Genomic DNA, 12143 nt, shown 5'->3' on the forward strand with positions numbered 1-12143 from the left:
GCCCATAGATAAGTATAATCTATAGCGGCCCATGGCCACTTTAATCCAAAACTGATGAGGATTTGTTGACCATATCAGTGGTCAACAAAAGTTGACCACTGTTAAATTATGTAAAAATTTTGGCAGGAATGTCACATGGGACATAATGCAAAATTTGTAAATTTCTGACAAATTATGAAGAAAACATGGGGAGTAGTTAATTCTTGCTTACTTAATTATTTACTTATCAGAGATCAGGTTATTTTAAAACAAATATTTGACACAAATCCAGTATCTGCAATCCATTTGACTGGTGATAAATCACACACTTCCTTCTCAAGTTAGATTTAAAATATATATTTTTTAAATGCACATTTCCTTGTCACTTCACAAAAAGTTGATTATTAAATTGGACTTTCAAAATAAATTCCTAACATTACTGCATTCTGTTGACTTGTTTATTTCTCATTTTTCTGAGTGCTGATGAAAGTACAGGAACCTAAAGTACAAAGAAATGGGTATAAAGCATTTTGGATTATTGTTTAGTGATTCCAGTGATTGGAAGTGAAGCAAATACATAAACACACTTCCTGTTCATTCTGGAAAACTGAACAGCAATGTTTTTTTTGTTGTTGTTTTTTGTTGTTTTTTTTTTTTTTTAGAAGTGGAAAAAATGGACAAATGAGTTTTAACAATGTAAACAATAAAATATTTATTTCAAAATTCTTGCACTGGTCGAAATACATGACAGGATAGTTAACAATAAATAGACTTAAATATAACAAATGCTAATAAATAGTCCATAAATACACAATATAAAAACCTTAAGGTAATATCTGGGTTGTAAACAAACCACATAAAATTTGTAATATTGACATGAGTGTATTGAGTTAGCGTTGTTCAAGATTTAGTTGTTCTATAGCTTTTGGACACAACTATTTTAATCCAGTGGTTCTCAAAACATTTATTTATTTATTTATTTTGCCTATTACACTCCCTTTAGAAGCTTCACAAGAAAAAGGGGAAAAACGAAAAGAAAAAACCTTGACCAACTTAAAATTAATTTGTTACACTTTACTTTACTTGTTTTTCTCAGTGTGTATTTATAATTTGGCTGACACCTTAAATTATAAATATACTTTGAAAGAAACTAATGCACACTGAAAAATAACCAACTTAAAAAGTTGCTGTTTCAGTTGGTAACATGTGAATTAATTAAGTTGTCTGAACTTAAGTTACAACTTAATTCATTTAGATGTTACCAACTGAAACAATTAATTTAAGTCAATTCAACTGTTCTCTTTTTCAGTGCACTTAAAAAGTTGGTCCAAGTTTCACTTTTTTGTCCCCTTACAATTTTTTTATTTAAAAAATGTGCCCAATATTCTTGAAAATTGTAATAAATAAGGGTGCATTTTTATTTTATTGAAACAAGATTAACAATTTTTTTTTTATATTTACCCTCCCTCATACTAAATATCAATCTTTTTAAACATTAAATGTCATAAATCCATCTTATTTCAGTCTCTTCTTCTTTTTCTTATTGTACTGCCAATTGACCTGAGTCCCCAGGGAACCCACAATTTGAGAACCACTGGTTTAATGCGTTACCGCTCAGTGCTAAATTTCATTTAGTGTGTTGTCCGGAGTTGATGTATCTGACAGCTCTGTTGACTGTGATGGTCCGGACCTGAAAGCCCCTCAGCACCTTGCAGAGATTCAGTCTTTCGTCATAGGAGCTTGGACGATCTGCGGTGGCCTTCAGAGAAACACACATCAAAATGAGCAGTTAAACATCTGTCATTTATTTGCACACAAATCTGTTTGGTACAATGCTGTTTCTTTTCCCATGACATACCAGGACAAAAGTACAGTTTTCAAAAATTCAGTTAAAGGGATCGTATTGTGCGAAATTGAGTTTTAATTTATGAATTATTTGTGGCATAACAAATCATTTATATGGGTTGGAAATCGATTTTAAAAGATAAGATCACATGGAAAGATAAACTTGCACGGTATTGAATCATTCCCTCATAAAACGTATCTTTCCTGAATCGTACTGTCGCTCGTGTAGCTAGATACGTATCGGATCATTTTTTTAATGGAGGGATGCATGCGCCTACAAATTCCAAATCAATATAGTTGGGTGTTTGTGTTAAGCAGACCATATGAACTTGTGTGACATATGTCACAGAAATCTAAAAACAAGCTGTTTCAGTCCTAATTTTTAGTTAGAGCATATTTCTCCATACACAGTCACAGACTTGTGGAATCCCAAACATATTTGAGGGTAAAATGTTGATAAAACAAATTTTGCACACTATGATCCCTTTAACTCATAATTAATGTGCCATGCTTTAAGAGATCACTTACCTCCTTCATGGGCACGTCTTGTTTTGGCAGAGCCCAGGCGAAGCAGTGCTGCAGAGAGAAAAGGGTTAATTTTTACTTCAGTCTTGTATTGCTTGATTAAAACAAATTCTAATTACAACCCCAATTCCAATGAAGTGGGGACGTTGTGTAAAATGTAAATAAAAACATAATACAATGATTTGCAAATCCTCTTCAACCTATATTCAATTGAATACACCACAAAGGAAAGATATTTAATGTTCAATCTGATAACCTTTATTGTTTTTGTGCAAATATTTGCTCATTTTGAAATGGATGCCTGCAACACGTTTCAAAAAAGCTGGGACAGTGGTATGTTTACCACTGTGTTACATCACCTTTCCGTCTAACAACACTCAATAAGTGTTTTGGAACTGAGGGCACGCATGATTTGGTATATTAAAGGAGCATCCCAAAAACTCTCAGCTGTTCACAAGCAAAGATGTGGTGAGGATCACCACTTTGTGAACATCTGCATGAAAAAATAGTCCAAAAGTTTAAGAACAATGTTTCTAAACGTTCATTTGCAAGGAATTCAGTGATTCCATCATCTACATAATATTATCCATAATATAATCAGAAGATTCAGAGAATCTGTAAAACTTTCCACACGTAAGTGGCAAGGCTGAAAACCAACATTGAATGCCCGTGACCTTTGAGCCCTCAGGCGGCACTGCATTAAAAACCAACATCATTGTGTAAAGGATCTTACCACGTGGGCTCAGGAACATTTCAGAAACCCACTGGGTGTTAACACAGTTCGTCACTACATCTACAAGTGCAAGTTAAAACTCTACAATGCAATGCGAAAGCCATACATCAACAACATCCAGAAACGCCGCCGTCTTCTCTGTGCCCGAGCTCATTTGAAATAGACAGACGCAAAGTGGAAAAGTGTGCTGTGGTCTGATGAGTCCACATTTCAAATTGTTTTTGGAAAACGTGGACGTCGTGTCCTCCAGACAAAAAAGGAAAAAGACCATCCAGATTGTTACCAGGTCAAAGTTCAAAAGCCAGCATCTGTGATGGTATGGGGGTGTGTTAGTGCCCATGGCATGGGCAACACATCTGTGATGGCACCATCAATGCTGAAAGGTACATCCAGGTTTTTGAGCAACACATGCTGCCATTCAAGCAACGTCTTTTTTCAGGGACGTCCCTGCTTATTTCAGCAAGACAATGCCAAGCCACATTCTGCACGTGTTACAACAGCGTGGCTTCGTAGTAAAAGACTGCGGGTACGAGACTGGTCTGACCCGTCTCCCATTGAAAATGTGTGGCGCATTATGAAGCGCAAAATACGACAACGGAGACCCCAGACTATTGAACAACCAAAGTCGTACATCAAGCAAGAATAGGAAAGAATTCCACCTACAAAGCTTCAGCAGTTAGTGTCCTCAGTTCCCAAACGCTTCATTGGAATTGGGGTTGTACATCATCACTTTGGAGAATTATTCCTTATTAGGTTTACACTGAACACAATAGACATGAGTAAGTTGGTATGTCATATTTCAAACATGTCTATCATGTGTTATGATCAAACATTCAGTATCACAAAAGAAGAACATTTACACAATTAAATAATATACCTTCATGAGTTCCTTCAGACTGAACAGAACAGTGGGACCGAGTAAATGCTCGGGATCTGGCTGGTCTTCAAGAAATGTGGAATAGTGACGCAGATCCTCCCCAATGTTTGTCAAGCAGGACTCCTTAATGGGCAAAGAAATCATAAATCATTTAGACAAAACTCTGCATACACTTTGACTTCAGACTTCAGACAACTTTAGTGATTCCTTCCCACTGTAGCCAAGTGCTTGCTCACAGGGGGTCGTTTTGACCGTTGGGGTTTTACATCATTATTGTATGGCCTTGCCTTACAATATAAAGCGCCTTGGGGCAACTGTTTGTTGTGATTTGGCGCTATATAAAAAAAAAATTGAATTGAATTGAATTGAATTCCAACAAAGGGCAATTACGTTTACACTCCAATTACCTCAGACAAGATACAGCAATTAATCCACAATTATTACTTGTTTACCATAATAATGGCACACATCCAAATTAAAGACAACACAAATACATTTGACATTGTTTATGTGCACTGAACTTGAAGTAGTCCGTCTTCCGAACTGAGGCAAAGTGGGTGAAGGCTGCAGCAGGAGGGGCCCATGCCGCCCAGCCTGGGGGTTGAAGGCTGCAGCAGTAAAAAACCATGCTGCCTTCGAGGTGGCAAGGAGGAAGCCAGGGTGGGGGGAGTGGAGAGACATGGGGGGGGTAATAGGGATGGAGGGAGGGAGACATGCGTCGTGTGCAGATGAGTTAAATTTCTGTCAATTTCTGTCCGTGTGTGTGTAAAGTCTGACAGTTTCTGTCTGTGTGTGTGTAAAGTCTGATGTTGCTAGGCAACAGCAGGCTGGGAGGGGTAGATGAGAAGGGGGGAGCGAATTCCTTCACCAAGGCTGTAGATCCTTCTGGGGGAAGAGCAGGGAATTTGGCCTTCAGGAGCCGATAAGGCTGCCATGTTGATGTTTGGCGGAGAGATACAGAATTCTATTTATTGCACCCCTGACCGTCGAGAGTCCAAATTTATGAAGAATATTCTCTGGTCCTCAGCAGTACATTCTTTGCAATGCAGTGATTTGCTCCGAGATTGAATCCATTTTGCGTTTGAGTTCAAGAGTTCATGCAGTCTGAGATTACACAGCATCGCCCAACTCATTAATTATGACGGACTGATGAGGGGACAAAATTCTGGAAGCAGCCATCTTGCCAATATTCCTGTGGGTCAGGGCAGCGCACAAACCAATCAGCACCAAACCTTCCACCATAAAAGCGAATACAAATGAATCCTCAACGTCTTCCACAGAGAGTGGAGCCACATGTCACACTCCATTCTCTCAGGTGTCGAGAGCAAAGCCCGCTGGGTAGGTTCCATATGAAGCAGCAAAATACATACTTCTGTTATTCCTACGCTTTGGAAAAGCCTAGGCACCTACCATGTCAAATGAAATAAGTGAATAGATAGAGATGTTGACATAAGTTTACATACAGTTTAGCACCCCCCCCCCCCCAAAAAAAAGCAAACTTTCAAACTCAATTTCCCAAATATTCAATTTTATCAAACAGTATGTGTGTTCAGTCAGTTAGAAGGTTAACGATAGTTTTGTGTAAAGTTAATTTCAAATAATAGTTACAAGTAAGTTTTGTTCCAGTTTTTGGGTTACGAGTCGGTAGGCCGCTAACCCTGTGTTGTGGTGTGGCATCCGTCGTACTCATTGGTGTCAGTTTATTGCAGTATCTCAAAAACTGTCTGATAACTTTTTCTAATTTGGCAAGGGTATAACATGTCTCATTGACATTGTTTCCATTTAAAAATTGTATTTGTAGATTAGTTCATTTGGAAATGGCAGCCATTTTTATGCCAAAAACAGCCAATTTGGGTATTTGGACCCAATTTTCTCAAAAGCTGTCTGATAACTTTCTTTCAAGGGCACAATATTGGTCTTTGACATTGTTCCTGTCCCAAAATGATTTGTGTAGATTAGTTTGTTTGGAAATGGTGGACATTTTTTATGCTGAAAATGGCCATATTGCCTTGGGATTTAATTGAGCCGGTAACCCACAAGGTCCTTGGCACTCTAGTTTTTTTTAAACCTCAGATTTTCAGTCCATCAGCAATTTGTATGCACCAAGATGAATGCCTCATTAAACAGCATGCCATATTCTAGAAATTGATGGGATCACTTTTAAATGATTTGGAATGACTAATTTGCACAATTCAGGGTTAATTGGGGGAACCTTTGGCTGTATTTAAAGGCCTACCTGTAAAACCAGGGCTTGATACCTTCAGTGTTTTTAAGATGGCTCCTAAGGACAAACCTGATTTGTGGAGATCCAAAACAGTGCTATGAAACTGTCTCAACCCGCCCCCCATTCTTAAATGAAAGACATATAATTCCATCAGTTACTGGTCTCTTCCATACCATATAAAGTCATCTTAATGAATACCAATAACATTACATGAAAATATAGTGGATGTTCTAACTGGCATTCTCACACACAGTGATTGTTAAAATGGGATACATACCATAGGAAAAACTGAGTTTGACAGTTTATAGCCAAGAAATATGTAAGGTTATGTTTGCATAGATAGACAGACAACCATTATTGTTTTATTATTATTATTTCATTGTGGTTATTTTCTAAAATTCATGATGTAGTCATATGGGATTTTATTATGACTTTGAGCCACTGGAATGTATGTTACAGAAATCAAAAACCAGTTGTCTCAGGCCTGGATGTTACAGAGACACAAATTTGTGGGTCTTTCATCGTTTTTAAAATTAAATCCCAAATATTTTTAATTGTAAACAGTACATTAAACAAGCAATTTGGAATAATGTTACTTATTTTGAAATACTGGATAGATCTATGAAATTGTCACTGCTCACGTGTGAAACATAAACAGATTAAAATTGGGGCTGGACAACTAATTGAATTTTGATTTAAATTGTGATTTTGACTGACAACAATTAAGAAAATCATGTAATCAAAGTAAAACAATTGTTTCCCTGCAATGCATTTTGCAGTGATGCTCTCCTTTTGCCATGTGACAAATCCAAGCAACAACCCTCAGTGTGTGTGTGTGTGTGCGCGTGCTGAGTCAAACAGCAGTGGCTAGCAGCAACTTCTGCTATGCTAGTGTGTGGCAGCTAACTGCTATGGACTTGACTGTGTTTGTATGTTTTGAGTAGTTTATAATGAACATCTGAGATAATATGTGTTGCTGTTGGTTAATTGTACTAACAGGCCATCCAAGAACTTGATGCTTCGGCATTTCTGTTGAGTGAAAGTTAGATATTTTTCATTTGTATGTTTGAGCTAATTAGCAGCTATTGATAGGTTGGAAATGCTAGCTCCACTGATGGTGCCACACTGACTGTGGCAATGTGCCAGTCATAGTTTTAATACCCACACCCAATCCACCCGTTATGAAAACCACTGCCCCAGTCTTTGAAAATATGTGTTACTCAAACACCCTAACTAAAATTAGACAGGTAGCATTAGCTTGCTTGGTAACTCTGAGAGGGAGGTATGTTTGAGCTTCATTTGTTCCGCCCTGACCTCCACCTCTTTACCCAGTTAGGAGCTACCTGGATGTACTTTTTAACTTTTATTTGTTTTTCAGCTCAGTAATATTTAAAAATGAATTCATAGTTACTGAAAATACACTATTAAAATGTAAGTTTTATCAGTGGTTTTTGCATATATATATATATATATATATATATATATATATATATATATATATATATATATTTGAAGTTAAATAAAATCTGGATATTATGATTTTTACCATAATTGAGCAGCCCTGGCTAAAATAAAATAAATACAATGTAACAGCAAAAATACACATGCCGCTTACCTGATCAAATTCTGATTTTGTAAATCCATAGCATGTTGATTCCTAATGGAACAAATATATTTATGTAACAAATAATGTATAAAAACAAATGTATATAAAATTTGTTTCATCAAGGATTCCAACAATTTTCTTTGACCGTATGTGAATACTGCAGTTTTTAATGAGAAATATGAAAAACGTGACCGTTGAGTGAGGACTGTACCTTTGGCGTGCACACAGACTCTGTGAGAGTGTTGTTGTTCAACACTATGCTCTGCTTTGGGCAGTCGATTCCATTGAAGAGACTATTCTGTTGCAAAATGAATTCATAAAACATAATTGTCCCTTACAGACAGATTATACATGACAGCAAATTCATCTTTAAGTTTCCCACCTGCATGAGCGCCCCGATGATGTTCTGCAGTAGTGTCCACGAGTAGGAAACACAGGAATCTGTTACTGGCTGTTTACCCATCATGGGCACCGATTGGCTTAATTTCCACGCAGGGGAGGTGAGCATCAGAAGCAACGGCGCAAAAGTGAAATCTGGCAAAAAGTAAATAAATCCAGACATAAAGTTTTTAAAGTTAAATCCATGTTGCAGTGTAGGCAACAAATATTTGGTGGGCATTGTACTCACAGGAGGTGATGAGCAACATCTTGTGTCAGATTGTTGACTCAGACTTCTTGTTGTCTCTGACTACACTTAGGTGTATGGAAGTGTTTTTATAGTCAGTCCAGCACAGGGACTTCCCTCATGCTGGGACAATATTTTGACACCTAAATAGAAAGTGTGCAGTCAAGAGTGTGTAGTTTCCTGTTTGGGATGGAATAATGACTAAATATTTGGGTGAAACTGGAAATAACACAGATCTGACATATGACAGATTTGTTTATTTACATAGAATTTTGTAAATATATATATATATATATATATATATATATATATATATATATATATATATATATATATATATATATATATATATATAGTACTGTGCAACAATCTTCCATATGATTGCAAAATGAAAAGCTTTTAAATATCAAATAAATTGTGAATTAAAAAAAAATAGGTAAGAACTGAAGACTAAACCAAACAAATATCTCAAGGGATTACCTTTATCCAGTATAATAAAAAACAAATCCTTTTGGGTGAACTATCTCATGGTGTTTTAGGTTTTATATTATGTTGATGAATTAATTATTCATTGATTGTTATTTCTTTACAAACAGTACTTTAACTTTTTTAAAGGAACAACACAACAAGGAGGCACATATTGGTACAGATATATAGCATAGTTAGGATAAACAATAATTAATAAGGAGAAATAATAATAATTATACTCCAGCATTACCATATCGCAATATTATACTTTTATATAAAGTTTGAGAATACTGATATTATGATAATGACATTACATTGAACATCACTGATTTTTCACCTATTAAAAAATTGTGATTTAGCTTATGTTTTCTACAGCAAAATAAAAAGTCTTTGCTTTCAACCATTGTTCATTTACAGTTTTTTTTTCTTTCTTCCATGAGCTGGCTGTACATCATAAATATTTTTTGTTTTTAACAACTCATTAGGCTGTAAACATAGAAAGAAATGAATACTTGTAAATATAGTACATCCTTTAATTCATTTTCTATACACATTTACTCAGATCAAGGGCCACGGAGGGATTGGAGCCTATCTTAACAGACGTAGGGCGAGAGGCAGGGTACACCTTGGACAGGATGCCAGTCTATTTATTCCAGGGCAAATATACAAAATTATTAAATAAAATAGGCCATATTTTCTCTATGTGTTATTATCATAGGAAAAGTTATAATTTGGGCTTTTTTTAACATACTGATGAAGGAGAACATCAAAAACCACCATCATACAGCAACAACGGCTTCTCTAAGTGTTTCTCACGGTACAGGTTCTATTTTTTGGTGGTTGTAGTGGGTGGGGGAGTCTTATATTCGTCCTGGTGCTTGCCCCTGGATTCTGCAGTGTGAAGCAGATGACTGTATGTGACTTCCCCTGAGCTGGGCACCAGTTCATCAGAGGTTACTTCCCCAACTAAGGGCGGTTCCCTTTTACAGCTGGATGGACTAGGACAATGCAGATGAAGTGTGTTATCCAAGTAGCAGGTTGAGATACATATTGGCAAGGTTTTATGTGCTCCACTAACTTTGGAGCTGCTCCTGCTCTCATCCAAAAGAACTAGAGCTGACTCCTCTCCATGCTCTTTTTTTTTTTAAGTCCAGCTTCCCCTCCTTTTATAAAAGGAGCAACGCTTTTTCTCACTCCATCTATCCTTTACATCACCTGTTCAAAAATTCAACAAATTCACAACTATATTTTCAAATAAGTTATACACATCATGATTCCCGAATTAACTATCATAAATTTTTAGATTTTAGATTTTTAGTCTTTAGATTTATTTCATTATTGTATCTGAAATCTAATAATAATCAAAAATCTGCATTTGTTGTCCTCATCCTCATAAAAAAACATGCAAAAATTGCCATAATGTACTTCCTAATAAAGCATGAGCTCACATCCCATTAAAAAACATTAAATTTTCTTATTACTAATGACAACTTGGTTATTATTTAGAAAAAAAGGGGGTGACTGTGTCATTGATTTTATTTTTTATCTGCAAGTGGACCCATGCTTTTGCTTGGAGGCCTGTTTCAGAAACTAGTTTATTCAAGATTTACATTTTTTTTTTTTTTTATTTGAAAAGACCTGGATGAGCCCAACCATCATTATTAAAAAAATAAAAATAAACTTTCTCGTCACATCTTTGATGAATCAAAAAGGCATAAAAATGTCAAAACTTTGAGAAGCTTAATTTAGTGAACTGTACAATAAAGCCAAGATTGATCTGGACTTACTTGATTTTAAGGACATGATTTGATGGGGATGAGAAACAATTTTTTGGATACAATTGTTTCTTGAGTTGATGGTGCACTTGAAAACTGGTCCTGGGGTCCATTTGAACACTGACCTTGATGTTTGGGAGAGACCCAGTGTGTGTTTGGAAGACCTGTAGTGTCACCTCTCATAGCCTTGAAAGTGCACTGACTCATCCATGTGTGTGTGTGTGTGTGTGTGTGTGTGTGTGTGTGTGTGTGTGTGTGTGTGTGTGTGTGTGTGTGTGTGTGTGTGTGTGTGTGTGTGTGTGTGTGTGTGTGTGTGTGTCAGTCAAACCATAATTCTGTTTGATTGTTTGATGTGTATAAAAGGGCTTTGAAGATGTACATAAAAGAAAGCAGATCAAATCTCATCTTCCGTGTGCCTTCTAGCAAATTGAAATATGTCTTTTGTAGAAAATCTTTCTCTGTTCCATTCCACCATGAAGCTGAATAACTGATGATGCAACAGATAAAAGATGCACTGTGCACATTTTTTTTTCCATAGCACAGAAAAGTATAACTGAGTTGTCTTGGTGGCTCCCCTCACTTGTCTCAGTCTTGCACAGTCCCTAGTGCCGGCCCTAACCAATTTGGCACCCTAGGCAAGATTTTTAATGGCGCCCCCGTAAAGAGTTAAACTATAAACACAGACAACATGAACTGAAACACAAATAAACTTACACCTATGTTATAGCATTTTTTAATTGATTACAAGCTTTGCTTAACCACGACATTTCAATAAAAATGTAAACAGCCGCCGACATTGACGATCATTGCTGTCAAAATGACAAAAAGCCTCTACCAACTATCCCCACCCCAACAAAACAGTTTGTTTCATAGGCCAGCTTAGGCGAACCTTACCCAGAAATGCCTTAGGAATTAGCAAACCATGGATGAAGGCTCATTAACACTGCTAACTACCTGATGTAATGCAACAGAAGAAATAATTCATCATATTATTTTGACTGTACCTCTGTCTTGGTCTCATTTTTTCCTCTTCTTTTCTTTATTCCTCCCCTGGACATGAGACAGTTTGGGACATAATGACCCGGAAGGGCTCATCACACACTTTTTTTTTTTTTTTGGGGGGGGGGGGGGGGGGGGGTACAAGAAAACTATTATCATTATTATTAATAGGCTTTGCTATGCAGTTGAATCAATATGGGCTTATATTTATATTTGATAATAAAAGATAAATGGAATTAACTTGTTTTAGTATAAGAATAGTGAAAAATTAAAAATTTTCCGCTCATTTGTGGTGCCCCCTGGATGGACAGTATCCTTAGCAGCTGCCTATACTGCCTATAGGCTGGGTCGGCCCTGATGGTCCCTCACTTTTTGAGAACAGCCTCACACAGACAGATTTACCCAACCCAGTAAAAATTACATCCAAGACATATTTAGTGAGCTGGAAAGTTCTTCTCTAAATAAATGTGGCTTTATAAGTGACAAT

General features: G+C 36.5%; 1 protein-coding gene across 1 annotated transcript; it reads right to left on the reverse strand.

The window, feature by feature from the left end:
* Positions 1–1551: 1551 nt before the first annotated feature.
* LOC117521930 lies at positions 1552–8548 on the reverse strand. Its single transcript, XM_034183296.1, has 7 exons — positions 8418–8548; positions 8172–8323; positions 8001–8087; positions 7799–7840; positions 3960–4082; positions 2353–2400; positions 1552–1738 (listed from the first exon to the last, which is right to left on the reverse strand). Exons 1-7 carry the CDS (start codon positions 8434–8436, stop codon positions 1607–1609), a joined length of 603 nt encoding a protein of 200 aa, XP_034039187.1. The 5' UTR covers positions 8437–8548; the 3' UTR covers positions 1552–1606.
* Between the last annotated feature and the right edge of the window lie 3595 nt (positions 8549–12143).

This window comes from Thalassophryne amazonica, chromosome 12, assembly GCF_902500255.1.
Source record: "Thalassophryne amazonica chromosome 12, fThaAma1.1, whole genome shotgun sequence".
Classification (NCBI taxonomy): Eukaryota; Metazoa; Chordata; class Actinopteri; order Batrachoidiformes; family Batrachoididae; genus Thalassophryne; species Thalassophryne amazonica.

Coding starts and splice junctions, on each gene's coding strand:
- LOC117521930 (XM_034183296.1), bottom strand. Junction 7,841..8,000: donor AGTCTGTGTGCACGCCAAAG/GTACAGTCCTCA, acceptor TTGTTCCATTAG/GAATCAACATGCTATGGATT. Junction 1,739..2,352: donor AAGACGTGCCCATGAAGGAG/GTAAGTGATCTC, acceptor GTTTCTCTGAAG/GCCACCGCAGATCGTCCAAG.